This window comes from Talpa europaea (genome assembly GCF_964194135.1).
Source record: "Talpa europaea genome assembly, chromosome: 6".
Classification (NCBI taxonomy): Eukaryota; Metazoa; Chordata; class Mammalia; order Eulipotyphla; family Talpidae; genus Talpa; species Talpa europaea.
Genome location: NC_140072.1, coordinates 3,431,870 through 3,451,696, shown reverse-complemented (window position 1 = coordinate 3,451,696; position 19,827 = coordinate 3,431,870). Strand labels below are relative to the sequence as shown.

Here is a 19,827-nt window from a genome sequence, read left to right as displayed (position 1 = left end):
CTGGGGGCGCGGAGCTTGCCCTGGGCCAGAGCCCCCGGCGGGGGTGCGGGGCCTGCGGACGCCGCGGCGGGGGGAGAAACCCGGACACCGAGCCCCGGGGTGCTCGGGGACGGCCCGGCGTGGGGGGCGCGCCGGGGCCGCGCCCCGGGTGGAGGATGCTGGGTGGGGGTCGGGCAGGCGATCCCGAAGGTCGAGGGCGGCATTGGGGCGACCGATGGGGGCGGAGGTCGGGGATTGGGGGCCACCCGACGGGGACCCCGCTCTGCGTCAGGCTCGGGTGTCTGCGGACAAGTGCGGGCCCCTCCGGTGTCACGGAGCCTCCTGAGGCACAGAAACATCCCTCCCGGCCCTGACAAAGCCTGGCGGTGGTCTTGGAAGGGGAGTAGAGGCCGGGGTGAGCCGGCGAGAGAGGGTGTGATTGAACTCTTAGAAATTAAATTGAACCCAACTTTCTGAATTACCTGAATTCTGTTCTAGAGACCGTGAGGTTGAGGACCCGGCCTTCAGCTGGCCTCCCCTGCCCGAGCTCTGCATCCAGCCGCAGTCTGAGCCCCTGCCCTGCATCCCCTTGGCTAGCGTGTGCCTGGAAGCAAGTTACCCGGCCACTCTGGCTACTACTCTCCAGGGTTGTTCTGGGAATTAATGAGTTAATTAACACGTCTAAAGAGGGTAAACAAGGTTTATGTATTTGCTGTTTAACCATAGACAGAATAGGTGGGGGAAATGTTTTCTTGCCCACACACGAATCCAGAGGAAGCTGTGAAAGGGCCTGAGATTGTCAGTTATCTCATTGTTTTAATACTTGTAGTCAGCCTCTTGCTTTCTGGATGACTGCTTCGGGACCATGTGCTCTTCTTGAATGCCAGTGCGAGACAGAGATGTTACCGAAGTGGGTTTATAGCATCCTTGACTACTGTGGAGGGATAAGGAGGAGCCACAGATGGCAGGACCATCTGCTGGCATGGATTGGAGGCGCTCAGTTTCCCATCAGTGCTCATTATCAGTGGATGAATGGCGATGTGCATTTCGGAAGCAGCTTCACTGGTCAGCCCTGACCTACTTTATCATCTTGCACGGGCCCAGGGATTTTTGTTTCCTTGAGGGTTTTGTGAGGGCTGCTTACATGGACTACATTGATGCATCTTGTAATACTCAGAAAACCAGATTTCCTCCACCCCTACTAGGTCATATTAACGTATAAGAAATTTAGGTCTTGAACCTTTATCATCCAGCCTTTCCCATGGGGTAGCTGTTTATAGAGTAGAGGCTCTAATGAGAACCACCAAAATTTAAAGACAAACAGAAGTTTCACACCGTTGCCAGAAGAAAAAAGTTCCTGTTATCCCAGGTATCGGTGGTCAATGTCCTCGTGTTCAGAGGAAGCATCTTCCTGAGGTGGGAGTCATGGGCCTTCCCTCTGGCAACTCCAGCCTGCCTGGCCAGAGAGCCTGTAACTGCTTCGCCATCTGCCTCATCACCCTTCCAGGGATTCTATCACTACAGTCTCCACACCTTTGGTCAAAAATTCGGGTTGTATAACCATGTTCAGTCTTTGTAACTATGAGACCTTGGGCAAGTCACCCTTCTGGTCTAAAACTGGGTGTGGGGATTCATTCCACAAAGACTTAATGTTCAAGGACTTAATGATGTGTTAAATGTTTTGAACAATGCCTGGCACAGGGTGTCCTACAAGTAATATTCTTTGTTAAGATGTCAGTTTCCTGAGGGGTGTTAGATAAATACATGAAAATGTTAGTCATATCAGTGGTCCCCCTTGCAAGATTTTTCTTAAGGAAATGATCATCATTTGAGAAGGGGAAAAGCATAAGAAGATTCAGCATCGGCCTGTTACTAGTTTTAAAAAAAATGGAAATAATGAAAATCTGTGCAATTATTTAGGAAATGTGATTTATTTTGAATGAAGAGGTCACAGAAGGGAATGTATAGTAAAAGTACATTTATGTCAAGTTTTAGATCGCTAGCATGTAGAGAAATGTGAAAATGTTCACCGAAATACTGATCTTTTGTCCCAGGACTGCTGTTGATGCTTTTTCTTCTTCGGCTTTCCCGTTTTTGAACATTTCACAGTCAACTTAATGTTTTAAACAGTATCAATTCATATCAATTTTATAAAAAAGGAAAAGCTTCAAAGTCATGGATCTTTGTGGGAGATTATCTAGGACCAATCTGACTTCTAATTTTTATTCAGGATTAGAACAGTCTGTTTCAGTTTCTTAATTGACTTGCTTTGCTAGGTAGGTCAAACTACTTGACCTGGACCTATAACAATGAAAAGATTATTGAGCGGTACCATCCATTGGAAATGTAATGCAAACTTTGTATGTAATTGAAATTTTTGTAGTGGTCACATTGGAAAAAGCAAAAAGAAAAGGTGAAACTCATTTTAATGTGTATTTACCCAATATATCTAGCCCATGTCAGCATGCAAGCAGCATCCACAATACGAATACGATCGGTTACCTTTTTTCCTGCCAAGTCTTTGAAATTGAATGTGCCTTTTATTCCTGCACCACATCTCCGCTGGGGCAGCCTTGAATGGCCTTGTTGGGCTGCAGAGTGACGGAGAACGCCCCCTTGGCCTGACCTCCATCCACAGACGTGCTTTCCCACCCCGGGCAAGAGGAGGTCGTGTCACCCCTCACTGACTGGCTCTGAATTCTGTTTCGTTATTCCCTGTGCTCTTTCTAGCCTTTCCTAGTCTGCTAACCTCTTCAGTTCATGCTGCGATCACCCGCGTCTTCAAAAAGAGACTTTCCTTCTGCCACATTTACTTGCTCGCTCCTGTTTTTTAACGTGAATTAAGGATTATCTTTATTTTTGCAAACTTCTTCTACTCTCCAAAACTACACATCGCCTGCTGCTTATTTTCACTATCCACCACTAGTATCGGGGGCTCCAGTGACTTCTTGGTCATTCAATCCAATTTACTTGCCCTCCCAGTAGCATTGGTTACTGGCGCCCATTCCAGTTTTCCCTTGGTTTGGGGATGCTGCCTTCGTGACAGTTGCCCTCTCCATTGTCCACATTGCAATCTCCTATTAGAGAACAGATCTGATCGTACCCCAGCCTGATAACCCTTGTGTAATTCCACATCACATCATTCCTTAATCAATTCCACAGTGCTGTTTCCTAAGTTCCTACAGTCTTAGCGATGTCTGGGATTCAGATGCCGTATTCTTGAACACTGAAATTGTGTAATCATGCCCTCGCCTCACTCACCTTTTTGACCTGAACACTAAAAAGGCCACGTGATTAATGGGAAATGCTTGGAAATCTGTCAGAGAGCTGCTCCGCCACTTTATTTGTATGCCCTAGAAGGGCCGCTTGACCTCATTCTGCCTTTGCCTCCTTTACAAGACAGGGATGATTCCTGCTCTCTCGTTTGTAATGCTGTGAACAATCAAGTGATGTCATGTATTTGCGAGGGATTTGAAAATTGAAAGTGCTGCCTAAGTATTAAGGTGCAGGATTTAGCAATAGAACAATTAACTTTGGTGTGCACTTCCAGAAAAAATTTACCATTCGCTTACTCAAAAAGTTCCATTGGAAATCTTCCAAATTCTGTTTACACAGTAAACATTAAAATGTGGGAAAAGGTGTTAAATACACTAAGATGACAGTCAGTTTTACTTATAATTCACTGAATCGGTATAATAAATGTAGGAAATTAGATGATGTCCTCAATGCCAAATAGATAGTAGTAGAAATCTCTTTAATATAACAAAGTATCTGTTTCAACCTAAAAGCCAGTATCAAGCAAAAGGAAAATACTCCTGCTTAAGTCAAGGACAAGCAGAGGACATTCCATTTTTAGCATTGTTCTGAAGGTCTTGGATGTGCAGCTAATTAGTAAGCATAAAGCAGTTGTGTGCATGTGTGTAAATTTTGGATGAGGCAGAATTATGCGAGTTTACCATTCGAAAGACTTGGAATTTTTAAAATATTCACAAGTCAGTTCAAAACTTGCTTTTCTATATACAGCAGGTCTTTGATGTTTTGATCAACATGGATAATTTTGCATCCTTGGACAAAATGACGTTATTCGCAGAGCTGGTTCTGTAAACCCTGAGCGTCGTGACTGGGTTCCTAGAAAGTGGTAAAGCTAAATGATCTGTAGCAAAGCCGGGTCCTTGAACGACCTCGTTGGCGGGAATGTTTTTTTTCATTAGTGTAGAAACAACATGGCATTGGATGAAGCAACATTGGAGAACCTGCTGTTCATCAGTCTCTTCACTTGAGGTCACAGTTTCCAAAAACCTACCCATGAAAAAGTGAAGACTTACTGTAATTGCTACAGACCGCATTGAGTTCCCAGAGTAGCCCACAGAAATAAGCTTGGTCCACAGGAGCTAGACTGCTGGTCACAGTACATCTCTGTCCTCGCTTTATGACATTGTACACATGAAATTTCCTTCTCAGCTTCTGGGAAACATTGTGAGTGACTGCTGTGCCTTGGGTACTATTTAGAGAGTCACAGTCTGATAGAGGAGACAAGTATCTCTCTCTCTTTTTTTCCCTTAAAGCCTTAAACTTTAATAGAGACGATGTGCTAATATTGCAGCTGAATGACGAAGGGACTAACTACTGTACTGTGTGGATCACCAGGGTCACAGAGCTTGTGACCAATGTTCAGTGTCCTTGTCTACAAAATCACAATGATAGTGCTGCTCATAATGTGGTTCTAGAGAATGAGGGTGTTAATGTATGAAAGGCACTAAGATTCATTTTGAAATCTTTTTCAAATTAGCTCAAGACCTGAGCGGGTGTGCTGAGCGCAAAGGTAGCCTCCAGCCGCAGCCGGGGCGCGGTGACCCAAACCATCCTGCTGTGTGAAGGACCTGGGTGTTTGAAAACTGTTCATCCAGGTTTCCTGCTGTTAATGGGGTGCTTTTGATCCTACAGGTCTGGTGGGCTGTACCTTTTTCCTCGTGGCGAATGGCCTCTACTCTTCGAGTGATGATGTAATCGAGTTAACGCCGTCAAATTTCAACCGAGAAGTTATTCAAAGTGATAGTTTGTGGCTTGTAGAATTCTATGCTCCATGGTAAGTGCTGTCATCATTGGTCATAGTACTTCATAAAATGAGGAAAAGTGTGTGTGTGTGTGAGTGTGTGTGATTTCATTAACCCATCTACCTCATTTACTGCTTGATTAAAAGAAATAGAGGGGTAGGAGCCTCCCCGGTGGCATGGTGGGTTGAGCGCAGCGCTGTGAAGCTGCCCGCAGCCTCTGCAGCACAGGTTTGATTCCTGGATGGCCAGGGAGAATCCCACATGGCGCAGCAGACCTCTCCTGTCTCCCCAATGTCTTGGGGCCATCTGCCTGTTCTGCACCCCGCTCTTTCTGGTGAATCCTTTCACCCTCCCGCGCCTCTGACCTGTACCCCAGTTCTTGTATAAATAAATAAATCTTTAAAAAAAAAAAAGAAGTAGAGGGCCTCCACGGTGGTGCAGCGGTTGAGCACTGGGCTGCGAAGCTGCCCGCAGCCTCTGCAGTACCAGTTCGATCCCCGGCCGCCGGCAAGGGTCCCACATGGTGCGCAGACCTCTCCTGCCGCCCGCTGCTCCCCTCAGCAGTGTCCTTCGGTCCTTCTGCCTGCTCAGCTCCCCGCTCTGGCTCTGGTGAATTCTCTCACCCTCCCGCGCTTCTGACTGTACCCAGTGCTTGTATAAATAAATAAATCTTAAAAAAAAAAAAAAAAGGTAGAGGGGTAAATGGTAGAGATGTTATCTTTTTTTTTTTTTTTTTTTTTTTTTTTAAAATAGAGGCATGTTTTATTTATTTATTTATTTGTTTGTTCGTTTGTTTTGTTTATACATGCACTGGGTACAGTCAGAAGCGCGGGAGGGTGAGAGAATTCACCAGAGCCAGAGCAGGGAGCAGAGCAGGCAGAAGGACCGAAGTACACTGCTGAGGGGAGCAGCGGGCGGCAGGAGAGGTCTGCGCGCCATGTGGGACCCTCCTCTGGTGGCCGGGGAGCAGCCAGGAATCGAACCGGCGCTGCAGAGGCTGCGGGCAGCTTCGCAACCCAGCGCTCAACCGCTGCGCCACCGGGGAGGCCCATAGAGATGTTATCTTTTAACACCACAAGCTGTTACCCGTTAAAACCTTAAAGATTAAGTGAGTTTTTAAAAATTAAGTTACAAGTTGTTGCCAGAGGAAGAAGGAACAATCCTTATAGTGAGGTAGGTAGGGTGGGGAAGGGAGGTAAATTAATTTTTAGGAAGAAATACCGGGCTAAGGAGAGGTGAAGGAGAAATGTCTAATTGACTCCATTCTGTTTCTTGTTTTTGTTTTTTCTTTTATCCAGTAGGAAAGAGCTTTACTCTTCAGTGCAATTAGTGCACAATAGAGAGCAAAGAAAAAGATAGTTAAAATCATTTCCTCTTGAAACATCCCAAGTTACCATCCCCTCGTGGGTAACATTCTGTTTCTGGAACAGGTCTCTCAGAAATACATTATTTTAAAATATGGTTTAATTTTAGAGTTCTTTTTCCCCGTACATTCATCTCTGTGGGGTGAAGATGTAATCACCGTTGAAACGAATTGTGTACAGGTACATACAGTCAGAGTGCGGCGGTGTGTTGTTCCTGTAGTTAAAATAAACAGACAGACCAGACCTGACAAGTAGAAATGTGGAAACAGATTGAGACGTGGCGCCGAGTGGCGAGGAGACGGCCTGCTGTGAACACGCGGGCCTCGCGCCCCAGGGTGCTGTGGGGCCCTGAGGTCCAGAGTGGGCCTTTTCAATGAGAACTGTTCTTGCAGTTTCCCATGGGGCTGAGTCGTAAATTAAAGTGGGTGATTTTAGGGTGTGCCTGATGAAGGGTTTCCCTCTGCTGCTTTGGAAAATTGTGAAACAGTTTGGGAAACCAGTCCCCACGGAAAATTCCACTTAATATTCAGCTTGGCAGATGGAGGCACGGCCCTCTATTTTGCTGTACTAAGAATACATTCAACTTAATGCCTCCACTGTTTTTTAAAAGGCTCCTGTTTGGTTATTGTTTGTTAAATAGTGGTGGACATAGCGGTGTTTAAGGTAGCCCGCGGGAGCTGTCGTGGGGATAGCCAAACAGCTCTGACTTCTATTCGTGACAAGGTCACAAGTACTGACCCGCTACGGTAGGTTGTTCGTGTTCATAATTGAAGGAAACCCTAAATTTCAGTTACAGGCTAATGAAAATAAAGCTTTGTTTGTTTATTTGCCATCAAAATTCACAGAGCCCCTGAATTTTTATCCATCAATCCTTTGGCGAGTATGGGGACCCCAGGTGAAGAGCCCTGGGTTAGAGGGTGTGCTCTGTGTTTAGGTTCATAGGACTTTCTGCTCTGTCTTTGCACTGCTTAACGTTGTAACTGAAGGGGGTACATACTCAGACACAGGGTAGGAATCCTGTCAAATTTTGCCTGGTGGACAGCCACGTGGCCCACCTGAACACAGAACATATGCAAGTATGCACAAGCAGCATTTCAGGACAAGCTCTTGTAAAACACTGAGGCGCAGACCGCGTGGAAGGTGATGAAGTGTGGGCTGGGGCGTGAAGGACTGTCAGGTGGCTCTGGCACTGCACCGCCTGCCACTTGCCTGCTGCTTCTGTGGAGTGAAAACAGCAAGGCCGGTGCAGGTGAGATGAAGCCCTGTGTGAAGAGGGAGCATCACTGTGCTGGCCGGTGGCGTTTGTTCATGGGGTCCCGAGAGACCTCATTAGAAGAGAATTTACTTTGCTTAAAAAGCATGTCACCTAACGGTGGTGTCTTCCGTCTTCATGCAGTGGATGTTCTACAACGATGAAGATGAGCAAGCGGTTAACTACAGTGGTAAAGGCTTGTTAGCAGAGCTCCTTTCTGTGTGTGTATTTCACAATTTTTTTCAAATGCCAGTAGCTAAAAGATTACGGTGGTTTTCCCTGTGTTCTTGTCACTCTCTGTCTAGCTCTCACTCTTTTATCACCTTATTGTGGTGTCAGGTGCTTTTCAGCTTGCTAGGTTTACTAATTTGGGATTGCGTGTGCATTTTTGGCTGCACACCTGCTTGTGGGAGCCAAAGAGCACCAGGTCCAGGCTCTGGTACAGATGCCTCCCGATCTGTGCAACAGCAGGGTTAGGCTGGGCCAGGGGCTGCCTGACCTTTTCAGCTTTCCACTTGCAGGGGGAATGTACGTTCCTGCGCCCCACCTGGGAACACTCATTTCTTGGGTCCCATATCCTGCCTGCTGCCTATAGCTCAGACCGTACACAGAGGCACAGTCAACTAAGTAAAGCTCTGAAGCTCCTGCTCAGATACAGAGTTATCAAGGAATTGAGCAATAATTTGGAAGCTTTTAAAATTTTTGATCTAAAAAAGGGTTGTGGGAAGGGCCCCTGGGCCCCCACATGCAAGTATGTGGAAGCCGCATGTGGGGCGCAGACATTGGTGGTGTTTATTGGGTTAGGGTCAAAGACTAACTGTTGCCTGTTTGCATTTTTATCCTCTGCAAGGTGTGGCCACTGCCAGAGGTTGACACCAGAATGGAAGAAGGCGGCAACCGCGTTAAAAGTAAGTTTCTGAGAGCTGGGCGTCCAGCTGTGCATGTTTGAGTGTGGAAGCAGGCAGACAGGGTGTACACTGGGGAGCTGATTTGCATTGTGATGCTCGAGCCCTTGTTCTGGTGCCGGAATCTTACAGGGAACAAAGGAATAGTATGTATTTTAATTTTTACGTTGTCTTTTTATTATGATTTTTGGTTAAGTGACATGATTACTCTTAGTCACACTAACCCTGGAAGCTGCAGAGTTCCCTCCATGGGTTAACGTGCATCGTTGTTCGTCACGAACTGGCATCCCAGAATAGAGCCCTCATTGACTCTGTGTGTAAGCCTAACCCTGCTCTTTATTACTTGTCTCCGAATTGATGTGATTCAGGTCATGGGTTCTTGTGGAATCTGTTTCAGTTGAAAAACAAATAGATGCTCCTTTCTGCTTCCGCAGGGCATTGTAAAAGTTGGTGCAGTTGATGCAGATAAACATCAGTCCCTAGGAGGTCAGTATGGTGTCCAGGGATTTCCCACCATCAAGATTTTTGGATCTAACAAAAACAGACCAGAAGATTATCAGGGTAAGGACTTGTCCTGGCTACTTTATTTCCGTGGTGGGAATGGTAGTTTGGGCGGGAGGTGAAAACTAGGAGGGAGCCTCAGCTGCTTCGTGACTTGTTCGCTCGGCCACCCGCAAATTTCTCAGCCTCTTGTTGCCTGAATTTCCTCATCTTTGAAATGGCAGTGAGTGGTTCCCACCTTTCCTGAGTCATTTTAAATGTGTCACACAGGTCAAAGTTTGGTTTTAAATTACCATTGTATCAGTTTAGGCCAACACTGTCTTAGCAGTAATAGAGCAACAATGTTCTATGCTTTTGTCTTTCTCATAATTTTAAAAAGAATGAAAGTTATTTAATAATTTACAGTTACTTAGTATTCAGTAAAGCTCTACAAATTTTTTTTTGCTCTCATCTCCCTTCCCTCTACTGTCGAAAGGGTCTGGACCATATTGATGTGTAAAAAGAAGACCGTGACCCTAGATGCCTGGTCCTTAAGTGCTGACACTGTTTCTTAGTCTCCTAAACTGTTGTGTGCATCTGCTGCGAGTTACTGGGGCAGCTGAAGAGAGAATTCTGGCACAAGCCTCGAAAGGCCAAATTTTAGTCATATTCTCTTATAAAATAGCCCTGTGAGGTCATGCTGTGAGCTCATGCACGGTGTTGCCCACGGAGCGCTGTGTTTAGGATCAAAGGAATTCCCAACTTCAGCATCTTCGTGGTCCTGATGGAAGTGCTGGGCACTGTGTAGCTAAAGTTCAAATCATGGCTCATTCTGAGAATTTTTTTGTAAGGTTTTGTAGCATGGAACATACAACACGACTGAATTAGAGTCTAACATCTTTGGTTTGCTTTATGTTTAGGGCAAGATTCCATGGGGTGGGGGTGAGGTGGAAAATGAGCACCACAGTAACAGCGAGTGTTCATGAAGTAGCTGTTCTTGGTGTCCTGCATTGTCTCCATCTGATAAAACATGCTCAGAAAAAGGAAAGTGAAGGGCAACGCAACCCCCCTGGGTCACACTCCCTAGTGTGGCCTGTGAAGACAGTGCCTGGGTTTGCCTGCTGGCCTCGGCACACTCCGGCTTCTTCACTAAATTAAATAGCAAACTCTGGACCTGCTTCTTAGCTGTAAGATGGGGGTGTGACATCTGTTTTAGGCTGTTAGGAGTTTCATGAGATAGTACATCTCAGGGAAGCGATCTGGTAACTATCAGTGTAGTTCGTATATCACCAAGCTGGGGCTCATAATACTTGGGGACACACTGTTTCTTCTAGACTCCCCCAGTCTGAAGTTCCATAAAATTATCAATTTCTTTTTTATGAATAAACATTAGCTTTGGAATAATAAGTTGTTCATTTCGTGCTAATTTGTAAAAATGGGATGTGTAGTGCAGGGATTGACTTGGCCTGCCGCCTATTTCTGCAAATAAAGTTTTTCAGAACACAGTCAGGCCTGTTTGTTACTGTTGTCTGTGGCTGCTTTCTCACACAAAAGGCAGAATTGAGAGGCTGCAAAAGATAGTATGGCATGCAAAGCCAGCAGTAACTAACCTTTCTGTAGCCTTGGAGAGAGGCAATTGCCAGAACAGGACGCCGGCTGGGGAGGTGGAGGCACCAGTGATCTGAACATGCTCTCGGGCTCTGTACTGTGTGATCTTCCTGGCGTCAGCTCTGAAATGTTTTGTATCTCTGGGCAGTTTGATTAGAAAACTTCAAAAATAAGAATGAATGAATGAAGAGATTTTATTAAAGCTTTGCTTTTGAACTCAGATCACTTTGTGACACGTACTGCCCTGTACTTCGGAATCAGCCGCTAGTCCCCTGACTCCTGGCATAGGTTTTAAAAACTTCCATAGGCTCATCATTGGGTTTCAATACAGGGTTTGTTAACTTACATTGCAAGTAAGTTCAGCCACAAAATCTAAAGCTCAGATACCAGTGTTTTAACTTTAAGCTAGAACAGAGAGGCCTGATTTGCTTTACAGTTACTTAGCTTTGGACACCTCATATCCTACTAGTCTAGCTTTTTTTTCTGTCAGTTACCCCACGGGGATTTCTTTTTTCCCCAGTTTTCCTCATTCGGTACTTGTATTTAGATATTTCTACTGCTTTCTTGACTAGATAATACACATTCATCTGTGTATATGTGTTATGGTCAGTAAACATTTGTGGATTATTCTCATTAGTAACTAGTATTATAGGTGGGCAGGACGTTCTTGTTCACACTAAAGCTAAAACTGAAGAAGAGGCTTTGGTCTTTTCAAGTGTAAAGTGCAGTGCAATGCAAAATGCATTCTGGGGAGAAATTGGCCCTGTCCTAACTGTACATGTTGTCAGATCTGTTTGAACATCAGGCGAAGTGGACAAATTTGTGGATGTGCTAGTCTCTAGACTGTGGCAGGCGCATGGCCCGCTCCCCCTCTATCTGATGCCCTCTGTCTTCCTGCAGGTGGCAGAACTGGTGATGCCATCGTGGATGCTGCTCTCGGTGTTCTACGCCAGCTCGTAAAGGATCGCCTGGGAGGCAGGGGTGGTGGGTACAGTTCCGGAAAACAAGTAAGATTCTATGGTATCAATTTTTACTGTGTCTGATGATTTTGAAGCCTAGTGTAGGCGCATAGTAATTTGTTGTTTTTAACATTTTAAGTTGGTGAACTTTTGATTAAAAAATAATAGGGGTTTGGGTCATCTGCACCTTGGGGTCAGCCAGCCTTTCGCCTCAGAATCATCCTTTGGCCTTAGCCAGTCCCAGGGCATCTTGTTACAACTCCAGGCCAAGAACTGGGCCCTCGATAGGCTTTCTGGGCCCAGGACTGAAATAGAGAAGTTGGAACTACAGTTACCGCGTGACTTTGGGCACACAGGGATGAAGTTTGCATAAGCTCTTAGCCTGTACCTGTGGCAGTCAGCCCAGAACCTGCGGACAATGTTACATAAGTGCATAGGGAAGAAGAGGAAGATGTTTCTGTCCTACAGATTGGCATTTTAGATGCCCTTGTCTGAAATGTGAAGTTCAACCGTGATGTTCTGTTCTTGTGAAAGGACAGTAAGTTATTACTGATTGAGATAAAATGGCCCTTCATGGCTTGTGAAATCAGTAAGAGGAGCTTTTTCATACAGAGCTTACCCAGAGACGACCTGCTCTGGTCTTTATTTCAGACCTAGACGTTGATGAGCACAGTGCGTCCCTTCTCCAGGCTCTCAGCCCAAGCGGCTCTGGTGCTGAAGCAGTCCTGGCTTGCTTAAGACTTAGCGCTGAAGAAAATTCTTCAAAAAAATAAAAAAAGGGTTGAATAATACTTTCTCCTCTTGAATGGCAAAGCTTTGTGAGAAGGTCATCACTGTAGTTGTGTGTCAGAGCCTGGGCAGAAGCAGCAGCTGTGCTTGGATCTGAACTAGAGTAAGTGACACAAGGCGAGTCGTTCAGCCTTCTTGAGGTTTCTCATTAATAAAAATATCTGATAACAGAATTCAGACACTTGTTCTGTGTTATGTACCGGCAGTTGTGTTCACTACTTACCAAGTGGAGTGAACAGTATTAAGCAGTGTCCCACATTTTAGTAAAAGAGTATTTTGCTTGGGAAAAAAAGAACTTTGTTAAAATGTAGAAGTGATTTTTGAGAGTTATATTCTTTTTGGCCAGGTTGTAATTTAATGTTTAATGTCACAAATTACAGGGTAGAAGCGAAAGTTCAAGTAAGAAAGATGTGATTGAGCTGACAGACGACACCTTTGATAAGAATGTTCTTGATAGCGACGATGTTTGGATGGTTGAGTTTTATGCCCCTTGGTGTGGTCACTGCAAAAAGTAAGTGTTTTTTTTTGCCAAGTCCTTGTTCAAGTCTCCCAACTTCTAATATACCCGTTGAGCTATCTGCTTCTGCTGTTCTGTTTGGACCCACTCCCCGACTGCCTGCCCAACCCCCAACACCCTCCCCACCCCCACCCCTGTCTTTACTGTCTCTGTGAGCTTGGCTTTGTTTTTGTGCCTAGGTTGCGCGTGCGTGACCCCTCATGAGCACACCCGCCCGCTCCAGGGGAGCTCTGGCCCTGAAACGCGGGCAGTAGTGCCAGGGCCGTCCCCAGCATAGTCTCAGAGATTAGAGGGAGAGGGCGCTGGCGCCACATTATGCTCAAAGTACACCTTCACATGCAAACTGTTCTCCTGCAGCCTCGAGCCAGAATGGGCTGCAGCGGCCACAGAGGTGAAGGAGCAGACGAAGGGAAAAGTGAAGCTGGCTGCCGTGGACGCCACCCAGAACCAGGCTCTCACCAGCCGCTACGGGGTGAGGACGCTGCGCAGCTCACGGCTCTGGCGGCGTGGTCTTTTCAGCTCAGAGTTCAGCCAGTGCCCCGGGCCCCTGGGGGAGCGGGGGGATATTTAGCTGTTTTGTAATGAAGACATGGCATTTTATGTACAGTTAGTAGGTGTGGAACTCAGACCTGTTGTCCATTTTTTCCCCAATATCTCATTATTCTGCGCGCTGACCGTGAGCCTTCAGCTTACCCGAGCTTTTACAGGCTGCTCATATATGGCTTTTGAAGTCTGTGCACTTTCTCTAGAGCACAGATACTGTGTAAAGTATACTTGCAAGCTGTGAAAGATTTGACTGAGCCTGACATTCAAATTGTTAAAAACCCCTGTGTCTTACCCCTGGGACATTGACGTGGGCTTGGGTGTATTTCTGTTAACATTAAATCATCTAAAAGGTGGTTTAAGAATGTATAAAAATTATCTTATTGTGGAGTGTTAATTTGAATTTTTAAATAGATTAGGGGATTTCCTACAATCAAGGTGTTTCAGAAAGGCGAGTCTCCCGTGGATTATGACGGGGGACGAACAAGATCTGACATCGTTTCTCGGGCCCTCGATTTGTTTTCTGATAACGCCCCCCCTCCTGAGCTGCTTGAGGTAAACCCATCTGCCATTCAGTGGGGAAAGCCCTCCCCACCTGATAGTGGAGCTCTTACAGCAGTGATGACTCTTCCTGTCTGCCAGGTCCACTCTTTTCCTTCCCTTCTAAAGTGCTCTCTTTAGAGTGTTTTTATACTTCTAAATGGGCAAACCTGTCTGATAAATTGCTGCTATTCATAACTTTTAGTGCTCAAATAATTGCACTGTCAGCAAAAATGTGTCTAATCTCCTTAACAATAGAAAGGACCCCGTCCTGACAGACACCGTTCTGTGCTTTGACGTATGTGCTTCTCAGTTGATTCCTTGCAAGCACTTAGAGGGAAATACTATTTTTGTCTCCATTTTCCAGAGGAAGAAACTTTTCACTTGCATTATCATGTATGAAAATAATGTCCCTGAGCGATTGTCAGAGCTGGGCTCTGCAGGGCGTTTTATTCCAGCGGCCTGTACACCCGCGGGTGTCTCGCCGCCATCCCAGACGGAGGCTTAGGCTGCCTGGGGCATCTTCTGCAGAGCAGTTGGTCTTTTCGTGACCCAAGCGAGGCCATGTTGCTTGGCGGCGTCTTACTGCTCTTTAGAGGAAGTGATGGTGTTCCCGGGGGTCTGTGTCATGTGTCTTTCCACCCCTCCCTTGTCTTCGGGCTCCCTCAGATCATCAGCGAGGACGTGGCCAAGAAGACGTGTGAGGAGCATCAGCTCTGCGTTGTGGCCGTGCTGCCCCACATCCTGGATACCGGTACGGGCAGCCACCCCGCATCCTGCTCTGAGGGCGCTTGTAAGAGGGCTCATGTATGGAGTCCTTTATGTTCACCGTTTAAAAACTGTCTTTACACAGGAGCTGCAGGCAGAAATTCTTACTTGGATGTTCTTCTGAAGTTGGCGGACAAATACAAAAAGAAAATGTGGGGGTAAGTTGAACTTAATTGTCTCAGCGTCTTAGGGTAGGGCGCTGTGGCACGTCCCGAAGGCGCTGTGCCTCCCGACTTTCTGTAGGACATGTTCCTCTGTGTGCTTTGAAGTGTTCCTTATATAAGATACCAAATAATTAGGAAGAGAAGAAGGAAGGCAGGACTCTTGTTTGCAAGGCTCTTCCTAGTGCCACAGCATACTTCCTCTCATAGGAATTGTATTTTTAATTGGTCGCTAGGGCCCCAGGCTAGCAAGCAAGAATTTACTCAGTAACATAGCTGGGTGCTAATACGACCTTGCGAGAGGATGCCGTTGGAAAGTTCTAGAGGTGTGCTTCCGTACTGTCTTGTGAATGAGGGCTTGGTTTAAGCAAATTTTGAAAACCAAGTGTGCCTGTCTCCTTCCCTTTGCTTCTTATCCTCTATGTCTGATGCCGTTCTGCGCACGCGCTATGTCTCAGTGACCTTGCACCGCCTTCCCTTGCGCAGCAGTATTCCTTGTGCCCACAGAAGGCCGCGTTCTCCGTTCTCTGTTCTTCACCATTACAGAAGTTGTGTAAAGAAATGAGAGTATTTTTATATGTATGGAATAATAACATGCCAGACTTTTTATTTAAAGAAGTTAGTATACTTTTTAAAAGGCATGCATAATAGATTGGGAGGGTTAATTCTTGAGGTTTAGTAGACAACACTTGGGAGCTGTGGGTGGGGTGGGGAGCTACGGTCTTACAGACAGAACAGTCCATTTGGGGACTTCTACACTTAGGGTTTAGGGAAGTTATGTAAGAGCACATTTATAATACTTTTTTTTAAACTTCTGGGCTTTTGTATTTATACACCCATTTCGTTGCAGGAGATATTTGAATGTGCTTTTCTGTTATTTAAGTAAGATCTGCCAGCTCCATTGCAATTTGAAAGGAACATTTGCCTTAACCATCAATCTGTCTCTCTAGGTGGCTGTGGACAGAAGCGGGAGCCCAGTCTGAACTGGAGAACGCCCTGGGAATTGGGGGGTTTGGCTACCCCGCCATGGCAGCCATCAATGCCCGCAAGATGAAGTTTGCTCTTCTGAAAGGGTCTTTCAGTGAGCAAGGCATCAACGAGTTTCTCAGGTGATCTCTTGGTTTCTTTGGTGGTTTTGTTTTTCTGTCTGGTTCTGTTGTGGGTTTTGGTTCAAAGTTAGGTTTATAGAGACCAGGCAGCAAATGGAATTATTTTGCATTTGACAGTCTAGGGAATTAATTGTTTACAAGTTAGATCTTTTAAATCATCTGCCTGGACTTTGTTCTCCTCGTGGGCACGTTGTACACAGTGAAAGATAGGCACACTCCCTGCGCTCACGCCACCTCACCGCCCCGCAGATAGCGTTGGGCCACTTCCTGGTTGTCATAAAGGCCTCCTCAGGGCCAGAAGCAGGCCTGTCTCACCTGTTCTCGTCCCAGCATGCTTCGTAGCCCTGACCAGAGGAGATGGGGTTTCCATTTGTGCCATGGGAAGTCCGTAGGCAGTAAATGCTTCATGGAAAAGGTATGGGGAATGAGAGCACGTTGTGAACACAAGACAGCTACATGTGTCAGGTGTGGCAACAGACGGCCATTGGTTGAGATCACACGGGCCCTGAAGCGGGAGACCTCAGAACCCCACCCCCTGCCAGTGGGGATGCGCACGTGGTGGCGGGTAGGAAGGGAGCGACGGCATCTCACTGCGAGCAGTGTGCAGCGAGTGGCTGTGGACCCGTTTCCAGCTGCGTGAATCTTGTTCCTGAGTACGTGGGCACAGCACTGGTGCGGTGCCCCCTCCAGCGGCCGCCTGGCCTGGCTCCCCTGCCCATGTGCATGTGAAAGCAGCAGAAACACCCTCCGTCCGTGCTCGTGAGCTGAATTGATCAAGTAAAACCATAGACATTTATGAATGAGCCACATTTTAAAGTGTACAAGATAGTGGCAGCGGCCCCAGACTTGGTGAGCCCAGGTAATGTGAGCCTTTCTGCCTCTTTCCTTGGAAATGTGGCGGCATGTGCCTCTTGCCGTGGCAGCCAGGAGAGAAGAACATGGGAGCGTGTGTTATGCACCCAGAAGTGAAGGAAGGACCTGGATTTTGTGTCCATGGGTGTTTGTTCAGTTGGTTTGAAAGCAGCCCCCATGTTTCCCCAGCATCAGCCAGAGATCTGCCTGTTAGCACTCAGAGCCCAGGAAGGCAGGCGGCAGGAGGAGGTAGCGGGATTGAACCTTTTTTTAACAAAAAGGAAAAACAAAACAACTGCGGTCTACCCTGAAGGCATAGCCCCTCACAATTTTGTGCCTATTTAAAGGTGTCTTTCATTCACCTTTGCTTGGCTGGAGCTGCTGACGTGGCCAGGAAGCTGTGGGTGTGCGTTCTGCCGTCCAGCACATGTCCAGAGCAAGAGGCTGAGGTTCCACAATAGCGGAGCACACGTGGCTAGCACGGGGGGAACCGCAGGCTTTGTACTCACTTGGACTTGTTTCCCACATCTGACGAGCCTTGCGTCGGCCCGTGCTCCTCACCGTAAAGCGAGCCATCCTAGCCAGGAGTTACGGGCTGTGCGCCACAGATCTAACGCAGCTGAGCGCCGTCTGCTGGCATGGCGGCGTGCTCCAGTGAAGCGCAGTGAGGCGGGTGTAGGGCGCAGTCAGTCCTGTTTTCTGAGTGTACGCGGTTCCGTGCACTTGGTGTTTTGAGCCCAGTGGTTCTCCCCTTGGCCTGTGCCTTGTGGGATGTTTAGCAGCGTCCCTGGCCTCTGCTCCCTGGATGCCAATAGCGCACACACACCCCCGCCACACGTGGAATCTTGACAACAGTGTCTCAGGACATGGCAAAATAGCCCCTTGTGGGCAAAAATTGCCCCAATTTAAGATCCACTGATAACAGTTGTAAAAATGCAAAGTAGCCAAAGGCATTGGAGAAAATCACCATTTTCCCACCATGCAGGGACCGTGTCAGACACACACGGGAGCGTCTTGTCTTTCTGCTGCCCGTTTTCCCCGCGCCCTTCCCCAGAGGGTATTTGGAGCTTCCTGAGTCTAGTCACTGCCCCTGCATCTTTGAAGCGAAATGCCTTTTTTCAGTTCCTGCCAAAATCAGGACCTACCACTTCCTGCTGGAGCCAGCTTGCCTCACGTAGAGCTCGAGTGAGAGAGACGCTAACACCCTCTGTCGTTGAGAGGCCTCCGGGCTGGTTTTGAGTGCTTCCGCTTCCTTGGCGGTCTAAGGGAAATGAGTGAATTTTTCTAAAAGCCTTTCTGGGTCTTTAGCCTAGAATTTTGTTAATCAAATGTCATTGTTGGTTTTACCCGTGTTCTAGGTCAACCTGAATAGTTTTTATTACCTAATTTGTATTTTAGCAAAATACACTGGCTGAGTTATGAATTGGGCGTCCGTGGTTTAAAGGTTTTCCACAAGGAGTTTCTCAGGAGCAAGCAGTGAGAAGCACCCACGTTAACAAAATGGGCAGGTCGTTACTTTCAAAAGTCGTTCTTTATCTCCATTGTAACCGCTTGCGCTGCTCCGGGTCCTTCTCTCTCAGGGAGCTGTCTTTCGGACGCGGCTCTACAGCCCCCGTAGGAGGTGGGGCTTTCCCCCCCATCAGCGCCAGAGAGCCGTGGGACGGCAAGGACGGCGAGGTGAGTCCCAGGGCCCGGCTGCAGAGCGCCTGGCCCCCTCCGCTTCCCCGAGCCCTGCGCATGGGCCACACAGAAGTCGAGTTCTCCCGCTAGACCCCAGCGTCTGATGGTGCCTACAGTCACAAGGCCTCCCGGGCCTACTGGGGGGCCCTTAAGGCCTTTACCCCATCTTCCCTGTTCAAAAGCACAGCTGGCATTTGATTCTTGATAAACCCCAAGATCAGTTTCAAAAATGAGGTTGTTTCCTGATTTTTGGTGGCCCCAAAGTAGTGGATATTTAACCTGGAATTCACTTACTTTGCTTTAGAGAAGCGTAAAGTTATGTCTTTGAAATGAACATTGAATCCAGCCTCCTCCTCCCCCCATCCTCAGAGGACAGGGGAACAGCTCGGTTGCTCTAGTGAGGTCAAGTCGCGCTTCCCTTAGTGCGCAGCGCCTCCGGCTGTGTAGCGGCTCGAGGCAGAGCTGGATTGGAGGCAGCTGGCTGTGTGTGGAGGCCTGCGGGCGGGCATTTGCGCCTCTGTAAATGAAACGTGAGCCGTCGGCTTGCCCTGTCCATGGTGGGCGGCAGACCCTGAAAGGCAGCTTCTGTCTTCCAGCTTCCCGTGGAAGACGACATCGACCTCAGTGACGTGGAGCTGGACGACTTGGAGAAAGACGAGTTGTGAGAGGCTCGGCGTAGACCTCAGTTTTCTTTTCTTGGGAGCGAGCTTTTCCAGCAGTGAAGGAACATTCTTAGAATCAGTGAGTCTACCCGCGGCCTTTCAGACCAAGAAGTAGCACTGGACGGGTCGCTTCAAAGCACTGCAACAGCGGGCTTGCGCATCTCAAGAAAACAACGAGAAATTCTATGAATTGTAACCAGCGAATTGGGTTGTATTCTGTTGAGTAATATTTTGAAGAAAACTGATGGGCTGTTGAAACATTTTCCCTCCCTCTGACTGCTGCTTGAATGTTCTTGGAGGCTGTTTCTTACATAAGTTTTTTAATGTGATTCTTTCATTTGAATATAATGGCTTTTTTCCATTTAAGAATAAAACAATATTTTGGACAATGCCAGTACATGTGTGGAATTAGTGTCCACATACACTAAGAGTCTGGTGTTTAGCCAGTAAGTTAATATTACAAAGGGATGACCCGATGTCTTTCCTCCCTCGGAACTCGTGACTCAAGACGCGTGCGGTGCCTCCCCCAGCACAGCCATGCGGGTCCTGCAAGGCCAGCTCCTCTGAGTGAGGTGTGGAGCCCGTTTATGTGGGGGGGGAGAGGA

General features: G+C 47.2%; 1 protein-coding gene across 1 annotated transcript; it reads left to right on the top strand.

The window, feature by feature from the left end:
* Positions 1 to 214: 214 nt before the first annotated feature.
* PDIA6 (protein disulfide isomerase family A member 6) lies at positions 215 to 19,225 on the top strand (the record flags this gene model as incomplete). Its single annotated transcript, XM_084235999.1, has 14 exons — positions 215 to 291; positions 478 to 593; positions 4,924 to 5,065; positions 8,500 to 8,557; positions 8,989 to 9,115; positions 11,543 to 11,649; positions 12,771 to 12,901; positions 13,265 to 13,379; positions 13,865 to 14,005; positions 14,660 to 14,744; positions 14,844 to 14,916; positions 15,870 to 16,028; positions 18,461 to 18,557; positions 19,157 to 19,225. The coding sequence occupies 14 exons, from the start codon at positions 215 to 217 to the stop codon at positions 19,223 to 19,225; spliced, it is 1,497 nt and encodes a 498-aa protein (XP_084092125.1).
* Positions 19,226 to 19,827: the final 602 nt, after the last annotated feature.